The 20,652-nt window shown below is 41.1% G+C and overlaps 2 protein-coding genes across 2 annotated transcripts; both read right to left on the bottom strand.

Moving 5' to 3' along the window:
• Positions 1 to 889: 889 nt before the first annotated feature.
• LOC117741896 (probable E3 ubiquitin-protein ligase HERC6) lies at positions 890 to 10,970 on the bottom strand. Its single transcript, XM_034549156.1, has 23 exons — positions 10,707 to 10,970; positions 9,759 to 9,915; positions 9,594 to 9,670; positions 9,080 to 9,307; positions 8,513 to 8,604; positions 8,280 to 8,407; positions 7,627 to 7,781; positions 7,315 to 7,370; positions 7,004 to 7,095; positions 6,835 to 6,894; positions 6,595 to 6,691; positions 6,198 to 6,378; positions 5,236 to 5,387; positions 4,665 to 4,784; positions 4,475 to 4,573; positions 4,092 to 4,232; positions 3,440 to 3,580; positions 2,974 to 3,140; positions 2,724 to 2,790; positions 2,566 to 2,636; positions 1,838 to 2,021; positions 1,327 to 1,429; positions 890 to 1,228 (listed from the first exon to the last, which is right to left on the bottom strand). The coding sequence occupies exons 1-23, from the start codon at positions 10,924 to 10,926 to the stop codon at positions 993 to 995; spliced, it is 3,024 nt and encodes a 1,007-aa protein (XP_034405047.1). The 5' UTR covers positions 10,927 to 10,970; the 3' UTR covers positions 890 to 992.
• A 474-nt stretch (positions 10,971 to 11,444) lies between these two features.
• Positions 11,445 to 20,479, bottom strand: LOC117741870 (NACHT and WD repeat domain-containing protein 2). Its single transcript, XM_034549110.1, has 10 exons — positions 20,303 to 20,479; positions 20,093 to 20,181; positions 19,242 to 19,349; positions 18,909 to 19,106; positions 18,332 to 18,458; positions 18,103 to 18,251; positions 17,125 to 17,475; positions 16,765 to 16,866; positions 15,559 to 16,234; positions 11,445 to 14,981 (listed from the first exon to the last, which is right to left on the bottom strand). Exons 1-10 carry the CDS (start codon positions 20,382 to 20,384, stop codon positions 11,803 to 11,805), a joined length of 5,061 nt encoding a protein of 1,686 aa, XP_034405001.1. The 5' UTR covers positions 20,385 to 20,479; the 3' UTR covers positions 11,445 to 11,802.
• Positions 20,480 to 20,652: the final 173 nt, after the last annotated feature.

The following is a 20,652-nucleotide window of genomic DNA, read 5'->3' as shown; positions in this document are numbered from 1 at the left end:
AAAAGGCTGAAAGCATACAACCTCTCAAATCAAGCTATTAAAGTCATATAACGACTATTAAATAAAGTATGACTGATTGAGATGTGAGTTGGATCTTATGTGATAAAAATTTGCTTGGAGTTTAAAACAAAATAATTTACCGTTTTCACAGTTATTGCAGCTGAATTTGCATTACAATAAAGGACTCCACAAGTTATGGGGGAAAGAAGGTTGGATCCTTGAGCACTGCACTGCACACTAAACTTCTCAACCTCGCTCTTTAAACCTTGAGCTTTTAAGTGTGATGTGCAGTTTTTTTAAGTTGATGCCGTTATTAGGCCTTCAAGAATTTCCTAAAAGATTCAATGTACTGAGTCCACTAAGCAATCAAATAATCCAGGGAATAACCAAACCCTGTTGGATATTAGACTGTTTTGATAGTTGACCTGTGGTTACAAAAAACATTAAAATTACTTTTCAAAATCATAAGCTACAAGCCAGTATTGAAGAGAAATGTATTTATTTATTTGGTTATTTAGATTAAAAAATAGCAAGGAAATAATGCATTTTCTGATTATCACACACATTTTACATTACATGTCATTTAGCTGACACTTTTATCCAAAGCGACTTACAATAAGTGCATTAAACCATGAGTCCAAACTTAGAACAACAAGAATCGAGAAAGTACAATTTCTTCAATAAAGTTAAACTACAAAGTGCTATCCGTAAGAGACATTTAAGTGCTACTTAAGTGCTAGTAAAGTGCTACTACGGCGCTACCTTCCCTATTCAAGGTATAGTCGAAAAAGATGTGTTTTTAGTTTGCGACGGAAGGTGTAGAGACTTTTTAGAGTTTCTCTTCATCACACAAACATACGTGAAACCGGTCCATCTTTTAAGTGACTGGCTAAAGCTAAATGAATATGTGGCAATGCTGGTTATAATTCTTTGTAACAGTTAAATAATGCTCAATACAGGATTTGACTACGGAGAGTTGAATGACGAAGACTTCATTCTGTCACTTTCACTTTCTTCCAGAAGCCTCTGTTGTGCTTAATAGCCTTCAGAAGCCTGGTCCGCATTGTCCTCTCAACTGGGTATCGCTGGTAGATGGGCAGCAATAACAGATAATGACAGGTGAGGGATTCTGGCAAATGGATCTCAGTGGCGTTGGGCAAGACCGCAACCTTCATCTTGATGCACTCCATGCCATGGAAGGGCACCCGGTTGCAGCCTGTGAGGAACACTGGTGGCAACAAAAGCATCTTCAAGATAAGAGACTACCACTTTACTTTTAAGTCCAACCTGATCAAAAGTAATAAACAGTCAATATATCATACTTACGAAGGAACTGTTTCTTTTCCTCTGGTGTCAGATTCTTAAACACCTCCCAGAAGGTCACGATGTTTGGATGCTCGTCATGGTATTCTCCTTCATAAATGGTGTTCTGTTTGGAAAAACATGTGTACAATTTGAATGTACTTGTACTTCACACTTACACTTTTTGCTTCTTCTGCACTACAATTTACAACATTTATCTGACAGCCAGTTACTAGCTCCAGACTATTAAATATGTTAAACAGGAAATGAGTGCTTTCCCAATCGTTTAAAATGTGATTTCCTATGTTACGTCATTCATTTATTATAGTTTGGTCAACGCTATATTGTGTGCTGATGAACTTTGAATGCATTTAACTTTAAATCACTTCTTGTTGATTTGTTCAGTTGATTGTGAGAAACTTTAAAACGACCAACAATCACAAAATTCACATGCTACAGTATGCTGTCGAAAGTAGCGATAAATCTACATTTCTGACTCTTCAAGATTCAAAAGGAAAAAGCTTCTTCAACAAACCTTCTTGAACAACTCCCACTCATAGTTTTCTTGGCCCACCATCACTGCTTGCAACTCCTCGGGCTGGAAGAACTCCACCACGTCGATGTCACACACCTTGAAGAAGCCCTTCTTAAAAGCTTCAAACACTCCCTCCACTGATTTGTTGAAGGCATAGTTGATGAAGGCGTCTACAAACTCTTTTCTATTAAGACAAATAAATAAACTGGAATCATTCCTCTGCCAACCAGTCAAGTTGCACTTTAAATCCATGTCTGTCCAAAACGTCATCACTGGATCATTTTATCCTCTTAGACATTCGTGTGAAATTGTCAAAAACATGTTTTGTGAGGTCACAGTGACCTTTGACCCCCTAAAACAAATCAAATCAGTTCATCCCTGAGTCCAAATGGACGTTTGTGTCTAATTAGAAGAAATCCACTCCAGGTGTTCCTGAGTTTCACGAGAATGGTACGGACCGGCGGGCAACCAGAAACCATAATAATGTATAACTAAAATATACAAGTAGCTTCAACTGAGTGCTGATGCTGTTTACATAAATGCAAGTCTGTTTACATGAATGTTCCTCAAATCTTGAATGTATCGTTACACTGCCCTCTTTGGGACGAAGGTTTGAACTGGACATTACAAGAAATGTGAGAGGATGTCAGAGACACAGACTGACAGAAATGTTCAACGTTTAAAGTTGGTGAGACAGACTCTAGATCTGCGCTGCTGTGGAAACGTACTTGTTCGACGCTGTGACCAGTTTTCCAGTTTCTGTCGGATCAAGCTCAACTTCCTCCCCGCCCCAGGCCGCCTGTAAAGAAGATCAATTACAGCCAGATCAGAATCCAAGCATGTAATTACACTGTTTGTCCTTCTGACTGTGTTTTAATAAACCTACAGTGAAAGGAGTCTCCAGGCTTTGGACTAAATCAGGGGTGTAGTCCTCCAAAATGCACCGCCAAGACCTGAAGACACAGTGAATGTACAAAAAGATCAATTTAATCCAACTATGATGTGCAGATGTCATCGATTAATAGATGCAAATCAAAACTACCAAACAGACTATACATTATCTGCAGTTATGCACAAAGTCCTTCTGTTAATCAAAAATAGAAAAAACTAAGAATTGCAAAAACAGGAGTTCTTACTCGGCCATGACAGGTTCAAACTCCTTCATGTCGTCCAGTGAGGGTTTGACTCTCAGCAGCTTCTTGAAGAGGACCAGAGGGAAGGGCATGTAGACAATGTTGTGGTTGTAAAGACCCAGGCCACACAGAACGCCAAACAGGAAGTAAGTCTTCGCCTCCACCTTTGGCTGTTTGGTTGATGACAAACACATGATTAGGATGATTGACATAATGCCATAACAATATGAGATGGTCAAATGTACAGTACGTGTTGCTTAAACTTAGACATAAAAAAGCACATTCACGTTGTACAATCAACATTATTTCTTCACACTTCAATAGGGCTCAGCTCACTTGTACTAAAGTACTGTGTTGCCACAAATAGGCCAATTAAATCAAGTTGAGTAATTTGTTTCGTGCTTACAAAAAAAGATTAGTATATGCAAGAATTGAATACATGGTTTCCTCTTTTATTTTATGCTCTTACCCTGGGAGGGAACCAAGCCAGAGTCTTGCTCTCATTGAACATAAACAATTCAGACTCAGGAGCCATCAGCTCATCAAACACATGCAGGAAGAAGTCTCTTTCGTTGACGTTCGTCAATTTCCGCTTGTCTACAAATTGCACCTAGGAAAAAAATAGAATCCTTTGAGTGTCCTTGAACATAAACTGAATTACTATAATCACTAATAATAAATATCCATGCATGGCTGACATCCACTTTGCACATGTAACAAACTGTTTTGTGGGACTTCCAAATGCATAATTACTATACTGACAGCTCACCTTCACACAATCCTCTAGTCGCTACAACCAACAGCCACATTTTAAACTTTAGTCAACAAAATTGCACATTAATTTAATTCTTGTTACAATAAAATAAACATTTGTAATTAGTATTAAGATGTTTCCAGGCAGTTAAGTAATTTCTTTCGTCAATAAACTTCCAATTGTACCTCAAATCTTTACTGTAACTAACAATTTGCTTTAGGGGACTATACATTTTACACTAATAATAATAATAATAATAATGGAAAACATGCTATTTAGTTTCAGTTGTATTGTGGGAAGTGTAGGCGTGAAGACAAAAGCTGCACAACTTTGCTTCCGAGCACAGAAGTGTGCATGGCGTGTTTACCAAAAGCTTCCTTTTGAAGGCGCAGTGGTCGGCTGCCCTGAGGTGTCTGAAGGTGTCCTCGACCAGGTGAGTTCGTCTCAGAGTTAGCAGGAAGACCGGGGCGGCGGCGTCCAATTGGTGATCCACCCGCAAATCAGGACACTACAAAGAAAGATCATGAATGAAATGTTGCGCATCCTGTAATTACAAAACCCTTCTTGATAAAGAAATCTCACAGTGGCAAAGCAATTTTATTACAATTATACAGTACAAGATATATATTATTTTTTAAATGAATGCTCAAATTAAGAGACAATTGCAGCCATGTTACACATTATCATCATTTATCATCATTAACGTCAAGTAAATAATTACAAATGATCTATTTTTACAACATACTGTACCTTCTCTATGGATGCAAAGGTGTTAAAGATCCCCACTTTGCAAACCAGGTTCAACAGGAATGGGTAGCGGCAGAAAATGGCTGGTGTGCTGACGTCATCCTTTAAGAAAATAATCAATGATTTACCAAGAATATCATTTCAGAAAAGGCAGTAAATAACAGATTGTTTATACTGTACTGTATTTTCTTACCTCGACATTAGAATATGTTTTCCAAAGAATGATGTCACCGTATGCCGCCACACTTGTACCGATTTCCTCCACATAAAAGGTGCTCAGTGGGACTTTATAAGACTTTCCAGCTTTGTTTGCCTGTGAAAAATAGAAAACATAATTAAAAAAATATTAGCAAAGAAATGTTGCAAATATTTTCATTCAGTCATGTACAAATAGAATTCCAGGCCATCAAAGGACAATGGGGGTCAAACAACTTCAAAAACTACGACCGTTAATTCTGATCACGCAAAAAGACAAATGTTTTCCAAAAGTCGCTTTCGAAGATGATTTTGGAGATGATGACCAAACACCTGCTTTGGAAGACAGCAACATTTATGACAAGTTACAGCACAACTAAAGCAAGCTAGAATCAAACCCCTCTAAATCCTGTTTTTTTCAGCCACTGGTCCAGATTTAATATAGATTAGGGGTCAAAATCTTTTAGAGCCTATTCCAAGGATAAATGATTTATTTTCATCGTTGAGCCCAACAGTGGGCTCTAATAGTTCTGACACTGATGATTGTAATAAAAACACACAGCACTGACTCTGTAGAGTAGCTTGAGGGCTTCCAGCAGGTATTTGACTCCCGGGTTGTGAGTTTCCAAGAGGCCATTCCTTAGCAGGAAGGCCAGAGCATTTCTGAACACCAAGATGTGCCTCATCAGTACGGCGGGTGTCAGGGAAGACCACCGGCGTCCTGCAGAATATAAACACAGGAGCTCAACCGACTGCAAATTAAGACCAGTTGCATTGCAAATAGAGAAAATACAACAAAATACAGAAACATGCTGCAAGTAGCACCACACGTAAACTATTTCCAAGGGGAAACTAAAAAAGGATGCACACGGCTGGGTCATGCTTGTTGTGGTTGGTCGATTAAATTAAATTGGTTTATTAAGTTATTAATCTGAAAACAAAGAATTGTGAAACTGGTAAAACGTTATGTTAGCTGGCTATGGTTTTGCTGATATGACTAATGAAATAAATGCTATCATTTGGTGAATTTGTTTATCAGTTAACAATTAAGTAGTTGCGGCATTATTCACGTCATCAAACTGCAAAGCTTTAAAAACATATTTTAAACCATTAATTCAATAATTTTCAATTATTGTTTGTCCTTGAACGTTACTTGGTGACATTCTGAAAGTAACTATAACCAGCTAAAATAACGTTGAAGATAATTATGTGTATTTTGTCAAGTAATTTAAATTGTCAGGTGTTTATTTGCAGCCATATACACAGAATATAGATATAGTATAAGTCAATCTCAGAATTGTTCACAATCACATTATCTAATGATGACTGTATATTGTTTTACTCTTATTCTACATTTTAAACTTTGATTGGAATAGGTTCTGAGAAAACAATTTAGCACGCTTAGTGGAAGCGTCATAATCAATATTGAATGTCTATTTTGTGATTTGTCAAAACCGTACAGTAAGCGCAAGTTTAATTTTGTCATCCCACAGCTGTAACAAAGAGACAAAAAATAAAGTTTGCTGTTTACTTAGTGTTTCCAGAGTCTTGTCATGCAGCTTTGCAATAATGATGGCCAACGGCAACACCCCGTACATGGCATGAGCCTCCTCTTGGAGATGGGGACACGTCAGCAGAATCAAGAGGATCTCTGGTGATTTTAGGGCAGTTGTTGATGCACAAAGCAAGTCAATCAGGTTTGTAAGGTTGACCTGCATGGGAAATAGATATGTAATGGCAATGTTTATACAGCGTGCGCAAGTTTTGTAAAGAAATAAATCTAATCCCTCTGAACTACAAGAGGTTTAGAGCTTGAGAAGTCATTAAACGTTACAAAAGGGCTTTCCTCATTCAGTCAATGTATGCCTCAAGCAACAGAACAAATGAGCTAAGTGATGCATGAAAATAGGAAAATGTTTGTTCTTTACTGATTGTTTGATCCAGGGTATTGCCAGCAGCTGATCGAAAGCTTTGCCGGCAGCTTCAAGGTCCACAGTTAAGACGTCTGCTTCAGATGGAGGCCCGCTGATACCAAAAACAAAGGATTAAAACCAAATAGCAGCACTAGTATGGGTAAATGGTATTCAGACTATGCTTTTAATTCTCAAGACCACTCTCATAATCTTGAAGTTTGCTTCGAAACAGTAAACAATAGAAAAAAGACTCACTGAGACTTTGTGAAACTTGCAACAAGACTTGAACTCGTCAGAAACATCGAAGATATTTCTCTGTTGAATAAACAAAAACTTACAAACACGGTAGTTACTGCGTATTAGACTGATATTTCATCTTTGCAGCTACATAATTACAAGCATAATACAGTTCTGAAAAAAGGACCTCTTTGCCTCTGGGCTGCCATGTTTCATTGACAGCCATCTTTGCAGTTTGGTTTCATCAAGACGCCCAGTTATCTGTCCCCGGTCCAAGCTCTTTAATGACAGACATGACAAAATAGTTATGTCAACTTTAAATTCACAAGAACAATTTTTTTATACAAAAAGGACATTCATTTCAGGTAAAAAACAACAACTTTTAATTATTATATATTAATTGAATGTATATATTATTTATATATATATTATTAAATCAGGATAGATTTCTGGGGAAATCTGTAAGAACAATGCATCTTTAATAGGTGAACACATTACCTGTGTAGGCGAAGAGTAAGTGAAGCTTGTGTTCCACCCGGCTGATATTTTCAAGTCTGCTTCAACAAATAAAACACATTTAATTAAATCTGCTAATATTACACCATCTTCTACTTTAACAGAACACAACCACTATACTTACATTTTAATTTAACTGAATATTTAACTGCCAACTGTTGTAAAGGTTTTATATTGAACAGTCCAAGAAAAAGGACCATCTTTAACTCAAAACTTCATCCACTAGTTGTGGGAGCCACCTAACATCCTAACATCCTGGGATGATTAAAGAACATACTGTGTACAGATACACACCGTTGGGTATGGCGGTTGCACTGTCAGTGGTCCATGGGAACTCTACCAGAGTGGGAGTCAAACTGTCCTCTGACCTTCCACTCCCAATTTGACCTTTGGCTCCATTGCCAAAAGCCCACAGCTGGCCAGCGGAGCCCAACACCAGAGTGTGACGTCTGAGAGACAAGAAACAGCTGTGAATTTCATGTTGCACTTCGTAAAGTAAAAGCACTTCAATTAGGCGTCTCTAGTTAAATATTCTCAAAGTTATTGTAAGCATGATTTTATGCCAATACTAACTAATCCTTCCTTAAAAGGAACATTTGATGATTATCAACCTTATCTCTACCTATCCGGGTTAGGTACAAAGTGTTGTTTATCCTCACCCCAGTGAAATATTCACGGGATGAGAGAGAGCAAAGCAAACACAGACTGGTGGAGCCTTATTGCCCTCCAACGCCAGTGTGGGCAGTTTTTGTTGGATGATGTCGCCGACTACAACACAGAGAGCGAGCTGTGTGCGTTACTATGCATGCGTTACTTCATCCTCACTGGGACAGAGGTGTAGGTGTGCTGGAGAGCTTTCCGAAGATACATTGGAAAAGACAACCAAGACCAGCAGGGTAATTCTTGGCATTGTATTTTTCTGATTTAATGGTCTGCCTTGTTTTTACCTGCCACATGAAATCTGAGAGGCGGGTCCGTCAAGACTGTCGACCAGTCTGGGTATCACTTCATCAGCGGAGGAGTTGTGACCCAGCTGACCGTAGCGTCCCTCTCCAAAAGTGAGAACCTCCCCATCCTAGAAATCACAGCACCACAGGATCATAAGCAGCAACGTGTGAAGACTGTCATTATCTTCACAAAGTGATAATTAATGGTTGAACAGAGTCAGAAGATGTTGTACCTGTGTTAACACAGCAGAGTGTGCCTCTCCACAGCTTATGAAGGAGACACCTCGAGGTCTGAGGGCGGGCACCATACAGATGTTGAACCTGCCTGTTAAAGATGATGAAAAATGGAAAAAAACTACTTCAAAACTATACATATAATGAGTTTGGATAAATAAGATGGAAGACAGTATATAATCAGGTTGTTGTGAGGTTAATAGCACCTGTTAGTACATCTGATTTAAATGGTAACTGGACCTGTACTTGTAAAGTGCTTTTCTAGTCCATTCATACACTGATGGGAGGAGCTAAGGTTCCACATGCCCATCAGCAGTAACGAATATTCACACACAACATACACTGTAGGCACAGCTACGGGAGCAATTTGGAGTTAAGTGTCTTGCCCAAGGACACATCGGGTTGGCTAGCGAAGGCGGGGATCGAACCGCCGATTCTCTGATTGAAGGACGACCCTGCACACCACTGAGAATTGGTCTGAAAACCACCAATCTGCTCCACTTTAATGAATATTCTGCCGCTTGCTACAGTGAGTGTGTAAGTAATTTAAAGTAGAGTATTTGTACCCTTTTCGTCCACCCTGTTGAGCCCCAGCTGGCCAGATTTATTGGCCCCACAGCAGTACACCAGGCCCGGGAGTGTGAGGAACAGAGTGTGGGTCGCTCCGGCTGAAATCTGGGTCACCGCTACGCCGGTCAGAGCGCAGACCAGTTCTGGTACATACTGCAGGCTAACTTCTTTCCCCAGACCCAGCTGACCATGACTGTTCAATCCCCACGAGAAGACATCCCCTCCTTTAAAGAGGAAAACAAATAGTTAAATACACTTATTAATATATTGTCTATACACTTTTAAGACATGTTTTCTTTCACATCTAAAACAGATGTTTCTTAAATATACTATGTATTTGTACTTATCGTGCCTGAGAGGAATGGGGAGATTGGATTTGTCACAGTGATATAGTGACATATGAAAATCAAAACCAAATAATTACAACATTACACAAGACTTAACATCACAAGAGCTGAGGCCGTTCAATATAAACAAACAAAGACATCATCGGTGTGCTCATAGTTTTACCTTTAGTCAGTGCCAGAGAGTGGGAGTTCCCACAAGCAACTTGAATCACTGCTATTTGCAGTGGAATCGGCACCCGACTGCATGTGGTAAAAAAATGTTTAACGGCTTTGCTTACTTTCAGTGATAAGTATGAATATACATATATTAAATAGACTGCAATCTTGCCTTGGTCTGTTGCCTCTTGTCTGTAGATTTGGTAAAATACCTCGCTGTCCATCTTCTCCTGCCCCCCAGGAGAACACCTGTCCAGATGCACACACAGCCAGACAGTGGTCCCGACCACAAGCTATCGACACCACATTACCCAGCCCCTCCACACGACCTGATACAGGATGACAGACAGAGAATCACAGACCGGAGTGTACAATCCGTAAATCATTCAATCAAGTGCTGTATTCACCCTAAACTGCTTTAAATGTGTTATAATCTATAAAGTAGAACAAGTGACAGTGCTTATTAACAATGGTGGAAAGTAACCAAGTACCTTTTATGGCTCGGTAATATATCTATATTATATTGTGATGTGAGAGTCGATGAGAAGTCTTAGATTTTAGATATCTTAATATGGCATATGTGTTGTCTTCTCCCGGTTTTAAATGATGCATGAGAGTAAAGAGTACTTTCTGACTTTAGAAAAACTGTTCTAGCTGTTCTATTATTTACCTATGTCATTATATCCACATTACTGATGATTATTTATTTGTGTGTACATATGTTGTATATATATTATGTTAGATATGATAGGTATTGTTATTATCAATAATTATCGCATTGTTTGTCATCTTAAATGCAGGACTACAATACAATGTGGTATTTACTTTTACCACCCTCATTGACGCAAAGTACTATTAGTCACATTATCCAAACCTTGAATTCATATCCAACTTTCCCACCAGCACTTGAACTCAACGCACTTTAAAGGGCACAGTTAACTTTCGCTGCCTTCACTAACAAGAATGAAACGAAACTGAAACTTGGTAGTTAGTTTATAGCATTCAATGAGTGCAATAAACTAATTGACTATCAGTAAACATAACATAAAGTCCCTGCTTAAATTAAATTGGCTAGACAGTATTAACGTTATATGAGTTATATTATTACGTCGACTATTACCTGGCTTCTTTCCATCTTTAAGTTTCTTTAGTCCAAGTTGTCCCTGTGCGTTGTTTCCACATGATAAAACGCCTCCATTCCGAGTGAGGAATAAAGTGCACTGTTCCCCGCAGCAGATGCTGGTTATAACCCCGGGGACAGCCCATGAAGCCGGGCTGAGTGCTTCCTGAGGACCGAACTGCCCACTGGAGCCGTCTCCCCAACAGTACAGGTGCACCATGTCTCAACTCACCTGACTTGTGTACAGCGTTTGTGATGCGCGGCTATTTATCTCCGAAGATGCTGCCTTCAAGTGTTGTTGGTGGTATTTACACACTCGGAAATATGCACTTCAGCTACGTGTTCTTTGGGTGTACAGTAGAATATCGAATGAGTATCTCTAGTTAAAATGTATAAAACGATAACTAACTTTGCAACTAGTAACAATGTGTAATGTACTTTCTACTAAAGGCGAGGAACAGCGCACAACCAATAGGATGCACGATTGAAGTATTGTTATTTACGATCTTACTAAGAAACATGGAAGGCAGCATGAGCCCAACAGAAGGTCAGAAGTTTCTTCTGTCTTTCAAAACACACTTTCGACGTTTTATAATCTCACGACCATTCACACACTATGCGCTATTTTCTAACATTTCTGACAATATGACAGTCATTCTTACAAATACAAAATGTGATTGAGGCAAGTCAAAGTGTCATTGCTTTTTAATACAGAAAAATAAGTATAAATAAGACATTTCCAACATTATGTTATGATTACATCAAACGTGTCAAACTGTGGTAACAATACATGCAGTAGCTATGGCTCAAAGCGGTCAGGTAATGATTTTGTTTTTCACAGAAATGAAACTGAAATGCTTTGTAGATGTTTTTGCAGTGAGGTGCATTATCATCTTCATCATCCAGTCATATATTCGTGAAACTGAAACCAAAGCTGCTGCAGTTTCTCCTGAAGTGGAAACACAGACACATGCAGTATCTTTCTATTTATAGTCCAATATACAGCACACAATAATACACACAAATGCTCTTTGTGTGCTAGCATATTTATCATCTGTATTTTGAAAACACAGTCCAACAACCGTGTATAATAATCTTAATGCCATGTAATATTGGCGGTTGCTTGTGGTAACCACCTGAATGCTCTGTCAAACCGACCACTAAAATTCTCTCTTCTCCTGACCGACTCTTCCCCGTTGATCATCCCATCTGAAATAGAATACACACCTACCGACCCGTCCTCAAATCCCACAAACACACGCTGCCGCTCGCAAACAACCAAAGTCAACGGATTCTTCGCCAGACACACACTTCCTATTCTTTCCCCGTCTGCCAGTCGTACAACTGTGAGGACGGGCCTCGCTTGCTGGTAACAGAGGCAGTTTTTCTGCAGGGTGGTGGTGGTGGTGGGGCGGTAAATGTAGGCAGCATAGCATCCCGTTTTATCCAAATAAGCCTTAATGACTGGACCCTCAGTGTTGATTGAACACAGTCTGACCTGAGATAAGTCCAAAAGGTTGATGGCCTCATTATCAGTGGACAGCAGGGCGTAGCTCCCATCAGAGGCTACTTGGAAGTCCTGTGGCTGACAGTGAAACCGATATGGCAGCTGGAAGTGCTGGCACACCGTCTCCTCTGCTACTTTCCAGGTGTACACCGCCCCTGAGGCGGCCATCACCACCACGAAGTCCGGGTGCTCTGAAAGTGTGTGGAAAGCAACAACGTGTTCTGAGCTTTCAGCGCGGGAGAAACGCTTGCTGATCGAGCCCGACCACAGGCTGGCAGATAGCAGGTCTCCCCGGTGACGGCCGATAAGAAAGGTGCTTGCAGGCGACACCTTGGCGTCAGAGAGGTGTGGGTGTATGCTGCACACAATGCTCCCCTGTGCCAGCTTCCAAACCCGAGACAACCCTCGCTCAGAAATGCTGACCCCAAAGTTACTGTTGGGGGTGATCAGGATGTTTGTCGCTCTGCTGCCACTCATACGCAGGATGTTCTGACCGGTTTCTGTCTGCCAGACGTATATTTCCCCTGCTGAGAGTGTCACAAGGTGAACGTCATCCGGAGAAAGACAGAGTTTTCCCACAGGTCCGTCATGTAGGAAGTTAACATGTGGGAGCCCCGTTTCTAATCTCCATCTCCACACCGTCTCTGACCCATCAGAGGTGTAGAAGCACTCCCCTGTTTGTTCAACCACCACTTCTTTCACTCCGCACCCCATTTTCGGAGCTGCGCCTGCAGCATCTATCATCCCAGAGTCCCACACTGTCAGGCAGCCATCGTGAGTGACACAAACAACACCTGAGGCCATCTTGAGGAGTGTACGTGGCTCTTTGTTTGTTTCTAAGGAGAGAACGCACTCCCCTGTGCTGAGCCTCCACACCAAGACAAAGGGACAGGCATCCAACAACGCCAGGAAAAGGTGGCCCTCTTGGGAGAGCACAGCTTGAGTGAAGGCCCTCCCATGTGGAACCAGAAACAGGTCCCACAGCTTCCAGTCACATGTGTCCCACAGTGCAATCTGGTGAGATTGACACACCAATAAAGTGCCAATTTCATGTGAGTAATCGATATTGAGGATGTTATTACATTCACCTCCAATAAAGATTTCTCTGATAAGTCTGGGTGGGTTTATTTTGGATGCCACATCCCATAGGCTTACACTTCCTGTCCTGTCAACACATGCCATTTCCCACTTATCTTCACGGAGGATCATTGATGTAATCACATTGTGGTTGGAGTTTGAGCAAGTGCCAAGGAAGCTGCCGGTGTTGGTGTCAAATATGGACAGTGTGCCTCCCTCCAGCCCACAGTACATGTAAAAGCCATTAGAGGAGCAAACCAAACAGGTCACACAGCTCTGACACTGGAAATGAGTCAATGTCTCATTGGAGACATCAAACAAACTCACAAAACTCTCACCTTTCCACCACATAAATACCCTTTTCTGATATGCAACAAACCCCTCAACTTTGTTTGCTGTTTTTTGGCTCAACTCTGCTTTCGTTTGGTCTTTAACCTGCAGAAACATTTCTGGGCCTGTCACATCCCACAAAAGAAGCTCCTTGCATTGTGTGGAAAACAACATGAAATGGCCGCTGCTCTTCACTCCTGTGAATGTCGTCTCCTTCTGCTCACTGCTCAGTGATAGTTTGACGGCATCATACCTGAAGCCTTTCCAAATCCAAGCCGTGCCATCATCCATGATCTCTACTACAATCCCAAACTCTGTCCCGGCTACTTCTCTAACCGAGCCATCCTTGGTTTTGGCATCACACGTTAAGCACTGAATGGGGGGAACAGATAAGGGAGCAGGGCAAAGCGATACTCCTAATCCGCTTCCAACCCTCCTCCTCTCCTGTCTGATCTCTCTGGCATAACCTTTGAGCCCAGGAAAGACCTCCAGATAAGGCAGGAGGCCCCTCTCCATCACAGAGGGCAGGTGCAGTGGTGAGCTCTGCAGCAGGCAAGCACAGGACTTCAGTATGCTTGCCAGGAGGGCTTTTTCCCTTGAGAAACAGAAGTGGGATGACCCCTCCTCACTCTCTAACATGGCTACCAGATCTGCCAGTAGTCCTGCTCGAACCATGGCCTGGTGAAATCTCACAGACATTAACAGCCCATGCTCCAACTTCCCCCATTGGTCACTTTCTTGGAAGTGATGCGGTAATTCTAAGACCTTCCTCATGTTCACTCGGCCAACCTCTTTGAAAGAAGAGGAAAAAACAAACGTATGGCCATGTGCTTCTACACTGGGTGGCTCCCTATCTATGCATAATTCCATATGGGAGATGTCCTTGTTTGGTCCAGGTTTTTGTTTTCCAAGAAGTGGTTTTGCACTTCTACCACAAGGCAATTGGCCACTGAAATAGTCCGCCATGGCCGAATGAATCTCCCTCCTCACCTCGTGGGTGCCCAGACACCTCTTAGCCACCACCAGCTTGAAATGCCTGCTCACCCAGAACAAAACATGTGACCCTGCAACTGTCCTCTTGATGAGAAACCTCCTCAAATCCAACAGAAGTGTCTCCACGTCGATTTGCGGGATATTGGAGGAAGTGCTCTCATCCTGCTGAACATACTGAGTCAGCACTTTGTGATCACGGGACAGCAGGTCGGCGAGCTCTACCTCAGTGAGCCCGGTCCTGGAGAGGGTGAGGTAGGAGACGGCCCGAACCACAATGGAGGGGCCGTGTTTCTGCTCGAGGTGATCTAGCAGCACCGATATGGATGAGTGGACGCCAGCAGGGAGAGACGACTCAGTCACATCTGAATCTGATGACGAGAGAGGGGATTGAGGGACAGGAGGAGAGAAATGTTACGTAATAAAACTGTCTAGAGGCTTGAAATATGTCAGCATTTATTTAAATGCTGTTTATAGTCAAATATCAGACACATGTTATTTCTGATGGCTGGAAAGGTTGAGTGTGTTTTAATGTGTTAAAGTGTTCTTCTTTTTCTTAACATATGTCAATTTAAATAAATCTTGCAGCACCCTTGGCCTTTAAGGGACCTCGAGGGGTCATGATATCCACTTAGGGGATCTTCTGCACGAGCACACACAATAAATGGCAGAAAATAGTCCCCAACAACTGCACTATTTACTCCTGTTTGAGCAACATTTGCTAAATATTACAGTCCTCAGCTGTAAAGAAAGGGATTGAGGTAAATTTATATTATATATATATATATATATATATATATATATAATATAACTGCAGATGAAAGAACTGGCTGAATTGAGCGATGGATGAACGCGTTGTTGGTTGAGGTCTTTTCATTGGATTTGTTGACTATAATGAAAACAAAGAAGCCTCATTCCTTAAGAATATGTTTACTTTTGTAGTCGTACCAGAGTGCCAGAGCGAGGTTTGAAGGTGCAAGAGTCGAGCGTAGAGAGCCAGACAACAGGAAGTCAGAGCCTGGTTCACCAGCGCCTGTTGCCCTGATGTCACCCTCCTCTTCGAACTGCTCAGCAGTGACGCCAACATCTTCACACACTGTTTCCTGTCCACCGAACCCAGGTGAACACACACATATCCTGACTCCTCACTGCCCTCGGACACACACTGAGGTGGGCTTCTTTGTGGGTTGATGGCTTGCAGGACTTGTGTTCCGTTGGAGGAGACGGTGACGATGAGTTTGACGCCGGGAGGAATGGGAGACGGGAGGCTCTCCAAGACGGGGGGTGCTAAATTGTTTTCCATTTGGTCCAGGCCATCGAGGATTAGAACTAGAGGTTTTTTGGTCGAGGGCATGAAGGTGAGAAGGGATGAGAGACGCTCTTTTAGCTCAGAGAGAGAAAAGTTGGATGTCGAGCTACAGTTGGGATTGAAGTCTCGGAGGTTAGTGGTACAGCTTTGATCGTCCATGTTGCTGGGATTCTGCTCAGAGGAAGATTCGCTGTGATATCTAACGCTGAGTTCATAACACAGGCTCGACAACAAGTGCCTTGGGGAAGGGTTGATTGACAGGTTGCAAAAATAAATGATCACCACAGGATCACAGTCTGGTAGCCAAGACTTTATCTGCGGAAAGACAGGGAGACAAGACCATGTTGTAGATTCCTATATCACGGTGTTACAGTCACAATGCCTAGTCTGTTTATCCAGCTTGTAATCACAATTTGGTCACATGAGTTACTGAAATCTGAAGATTATTTACCCAATAATTCGATTAAGAGTTTGGTCTATAAAATGTCAATTATCAAAAATGTCCAAGGACCCAATGGGATGTATTCAAATTACTTTGTTCCCACTGAATTATGGGAATTTGGGTTTTAAACAATGACTTAAACAATGAATTCATTATAAAAAAATGTACAAATACATTTCCTGTCACTAAATATTTGATGGCTTTCACTTTATTGTTTCCACTTTTAAGTACTTCCATTATATATATATATATATATATATATATATATATATATATATATATATATATATATATATATATATATTGTTTTATAAATAAAGAAAATGTGTTTGTAGCTATTATTATATTGTTTGGATTTACAATGAGTGAGGGGTGAAGAGACTTACGTGAGTTTCACACTTACTTGTTGAGCACAATGTGCAAGCAGAACAGTCTTCCCTGTGCACGGTCCTCCTGTCACCACTAGTGGGCACTGTGGTGCGCTCTGCTCCACAAAGGCTCTGACCTGCAGCAAATTAAAAAAAGTGATGAAATGTTGCACCTGAAATTTTGAACAGATCCACAAATATCCACAAAGTAACATTTAATTGTTAAAAAAAGGCAACCACTAAATTGTAAAGTACAGAATATTATTATACATTGATAACGTTGTTTTTAATCTTCCTTAGTTCTTAATCCTTCACATTGCCATATTAAAAATGAAACACCATTAGCAGTTAAAATGCTGCCTTTGAAACATCCATAAAAACACCTTCAACCTGACCTCTTCCTCCTCTGGCCGTATGATGTCGTAAAGTCGGGACAGGGTGCCACACAGCTCCTCCTGCTCAGCCTGCTCTCTGGTCAAAGCATCACCGAGCTGAGAGCCGTCACTGCTTTCTAAGACGCTCGAGCTGTCAATCAACCCCACAAGGTCCGAGTACACCTGCTGGCATAGAGACTCGGCATAGCCTCGCCGCCTGGCTGTCGAGTAACCATGGCGACAGTCACACTTTGTGGTGGTGATGTAGACTAGAAGCTGAGAGGAAGTGATGAGACCCGGAAGGAAGTCGTCACAAAGCTCTGACAATAAGTATGAATCAGTGGGCGTTGTCCTGAGGTCAAACGTAGTGGCCTAAACATAAACATACAGGGGGGGGAAGAGTCTTTAAATCACTTTTCCTTGATAAAAGCTCTATTTCATATTTTGCTATTTATATTAGGCCTACACTACTAAAATGAATGAACATTTATAAAACCTTCATAAGTGAGAAATATTTGAAGTACATCTTGCTTCTGTACACAACAATCACATCTCTCTGTCAGGAACTAATACATCATTTTTAAAGTTTGCCACATTAATGGAGGCATGACTCACATTGTGCTATCACCTTTCCTTGAATTTAAATTATTGATGTCTTTGATACTTATAGTAGTTCTAAGAGGTTATTTATTAGCTAGAATTAACTAACATTTCATGTAAACGGCTTGTAATCTTGATTGGTCTTTTTGATATGAACATTTCTAAAAAGCCCAGCTTGCTCCTTCTGGGAAAACAAAACAAAATGTTTGGTTTCTTAAAGGAGAACATGCCACATGTTCAGCTACTATAGAAAAGTGTTTCCTTTCCAAAACTAAGAAAATAAGGGGGGGAAAGAAATGTGAAATATGTACTAATCCACACTACAATGTGTGTGAGTGAAAGTGAGTGTATCAATGATACTCGGTCATAAATCCTGAGAAAGTGATGGATGTCTCTTACCTCCGACGGTGGCTGAAGTTGTGACTTCATCAGTCCCTTCTCTCTCTCTCCTTTTGCATCAATGACCCTGTGAACGTAAACCAGGCAGCGTCTGATGATGTCATCAGGAGGACGGTTGTCCAGAGCAAATCTCAGATCTGCGTCGAGGGCTGAAGAGAAGCAGCAAAGCATTTATTTAAACCTCAACATCAACCAAACCTACACACACGCACAGACGTGTGTATCTCACCTGATCTGTAGTAGCTACGAGCCCTCTCCGGGCTCATGACACCAGTGTGGACACACAGACTCACAGTGGACTGAAACATCTTCCTCAGCTCCTCTTCTTCAGCCTCCTCTTCCGCTTTAACCTCTGCCTGCTAAACAGCAAACAGTTTGATACTTTTTTTTTTAAGAAAAGAAATAAACATTATTAACCCATGCGAATTATATATAAAATATGATCACACTGACTTTAAAAAAATACAAGATTATCTGATGTAGAGATAGTGACTGCATGAAGACACATGGGATTACCAAATATTCAGAGTATTCATTTATATTTATAATATAAAACTTAATATGGTTTTGTAAGGAAAGAAATACTAAGAGACATTTTAATTTGTGTGGGAACATTTTATTTTTTAACCCTTTTTAAATCCATTTACATTCATACACGCTAATCAGTCAGTACTGTGTGTATACACATTAATTAGCAGTAGCAAACCTACTGGACAAAACTACTCCTCTTTGCTTAACAAGATCATCTTAATCACTGCATGAAGACAATAGATGAATCATGCACTTCTGAGGTTCAGTGTGATCACCTGGGGACAGCAGGTGTGTCGGTTTCGAGGCTTCAGGCAGTAGGAGGCAGGGTTGGTGTTCTCGTCCCTCTGGTACTCTCTCTCCAGCTCCTGGGTGCTGACGCCCGCTCGCTGGCTCTCCTGCAGCAGCAGCTGGTACTCTGACACCTCCACCTGGGCGGGCAGGCTGGCTGTGCCATACTGATGTCCGACCAGGGCCTGCAGCACCACCATGTGGACACAGAAGGTATGGGATGCATCGTTTACTACGAATGCGTGCATGGTGTTGGTGTTTATGGATTATTAAAGCTCAATAGGGGCTGGTTAATATACACTCTACTGTATAATGTTTACCAGTAAAAAAGGTCCTGCGGAGTTCTTTCTGCATTCTTTAATCAGCTGCTGTCTTGTGTTTTCATCTGGCCAACGGCTGGGATCACTGGACTCAAATGGGTCTATCACCTACACACGCACACGCGCGCGCACGCACGCACACGCACACACACACACACACGTTAACAATCTAAAGGAGAGATGACTGATTATGGGTTTATGAAACGCACACATGGTGCAGTAACAATTGGCCAGGTGGAGGCTCAGGAACATATGATATTCTTCCATCTCTCTAATTACACATGCTGCTGAAAAGAGATGGCACAATGTGCTGGTTGAACTGCCCCGAGGTGATTTCATACACACCGTCACAAAGATGCTCATCCTCTTTTAAAAAAATAATTATTCCACTGTTGCGATGCTTGAATCTGTCTGTAATAGTGCTGAAACAGTCAATTATTCCTACAGTCGTAGATGTTCAATAGTTTTACTCCATATTGTAAAAATATGTTGTGCTTTTTGACTGTTGGTCAGACCAAACATTAACTTTAAGTCAAGACTTTCACCTCTGATAGCATCAGCAGTTTCCATTATATTCAACATTTTATGAACAAAACTACTAAACAAAATCAATTTAAACAATATTCCAAAATTATTTGTTAATGAAAAGTGGAGATAAAGTTAAGATAATATATGCAGTCCTGGCTCTAGAAGCTCTTAACAGCACAAGTGGTAAAGGCATTACAGCACATGTTAAAGTGTTAGGTGGTAACAAATGGAAGGAAAGCATGTTGAACTTTAAGTAGAACTTAACGTAATAACTTATCACTGAAGTGTTCTATGCAGATTAGAAAAGATAAGTGTGTGCTCACCCTGACATCCAGTCCCAGGGTTTTTCTGCACTGCTCTCGAAGTTCGGGGAACACACTCTCTCGCAGAGCTCTGCGCTCCACAATGCTATCTACACATTGCATCAAATATGCAGGACAGGTGCGTAAACATACACATCTATTTTTAAAAAACATTAAAAAGACATTTTTAAAAGCCCAAACATTTTTATACATCGTGTTTGTTTTACATACCCTCTGGGTTGGAGCACAGATAGAGTTTCACACAGGTCAAATTTGAATGAGAGCGGCCCATTTGTTTTCCTCTGGAGAGCATGACAAATTGCTGAGTTAAGGTAAAATAAGGGAGAAAAACTTTATTCAATGGCCCAAATAAAAAGCTCACAGTTCCTGCTCTATGCTGGTGTTTCTCTTTCCCCTCCCGCTCCACTCAGGAAACTCTGGCCGTGGGTATTTATAGAGTGTGATCACACCCACTTCTGGTGACTGGAACGTCTAACTAAGACACACACACACACACACACACACACACACACACACACACACACACACACACAGTTGTGTACATAATCAAATATGTAGGA

Source organism: Cyclopterus lumpus, chromosome 13, assembly GCF_009769545.1.
Source record: "Cyclopterus lumpus isolate fCycLum1 chromosome 13, fCycLum1.pri, whole genome shotgun sequence".
Taxonomy (NCBI): domain Eukaryota; kingdom Metazoa; phylum Chordata; class Actinopteri; order Perciformes; family Cyclopteridae; genus Cyclopterus; species Cyclopterus lumpus.
Note: the sequence above shows the minus strand (reverse complement) of the source record. Positions and strands in the feature narration are given on the sequence as shown.

Bases quoted from the DNA above. Each gene is read 5' to 3' on its own strand.
- LOC117741870 (XM_034549110.1), bottom strand. From the start codon at position 20,384: ATGCTCTCCAGAGGAAAACAAATGGGCCGCTCTCATTCAAATTTGACC. The intron at 18,252-18,331 runs GTGAGATACACA...GCTTCTCTTCAG, and splicing joins TCGTAGCTACTACAGATCAG to CCCTCGACGCAGATCTGAGA. The intron at 16,235-16,764 runs GTAAGTGTGAAA...GTCTTTCCGCAG, and splicing joins TTGCACATTGTGCTCAACAA to ATAAAGTCTTGGCTACCAGA.
- LOC117741896 (XM_034549156.1), bottom strand. From the start codon at position 10,926: ATGGTGCACCTGTACTGTTGGGGAGACGGCTCCAGTGGGCAGTTCGGT. The intron at 9,308-9,593 runs GTAAAACTATGA...TCCTCTTTAAAG, and splicing joins CTCTCTGGCACTGACTAAAG to GAGGGGATGTCTTCTCGTGG. The intron at 8,408-8,512 runs GTACAACATCTT...TGTGATTTCTAG, and splicing joins ACTCTGCTGTGTTAACACAG to GATGGGGAGGTTCTCACTTT.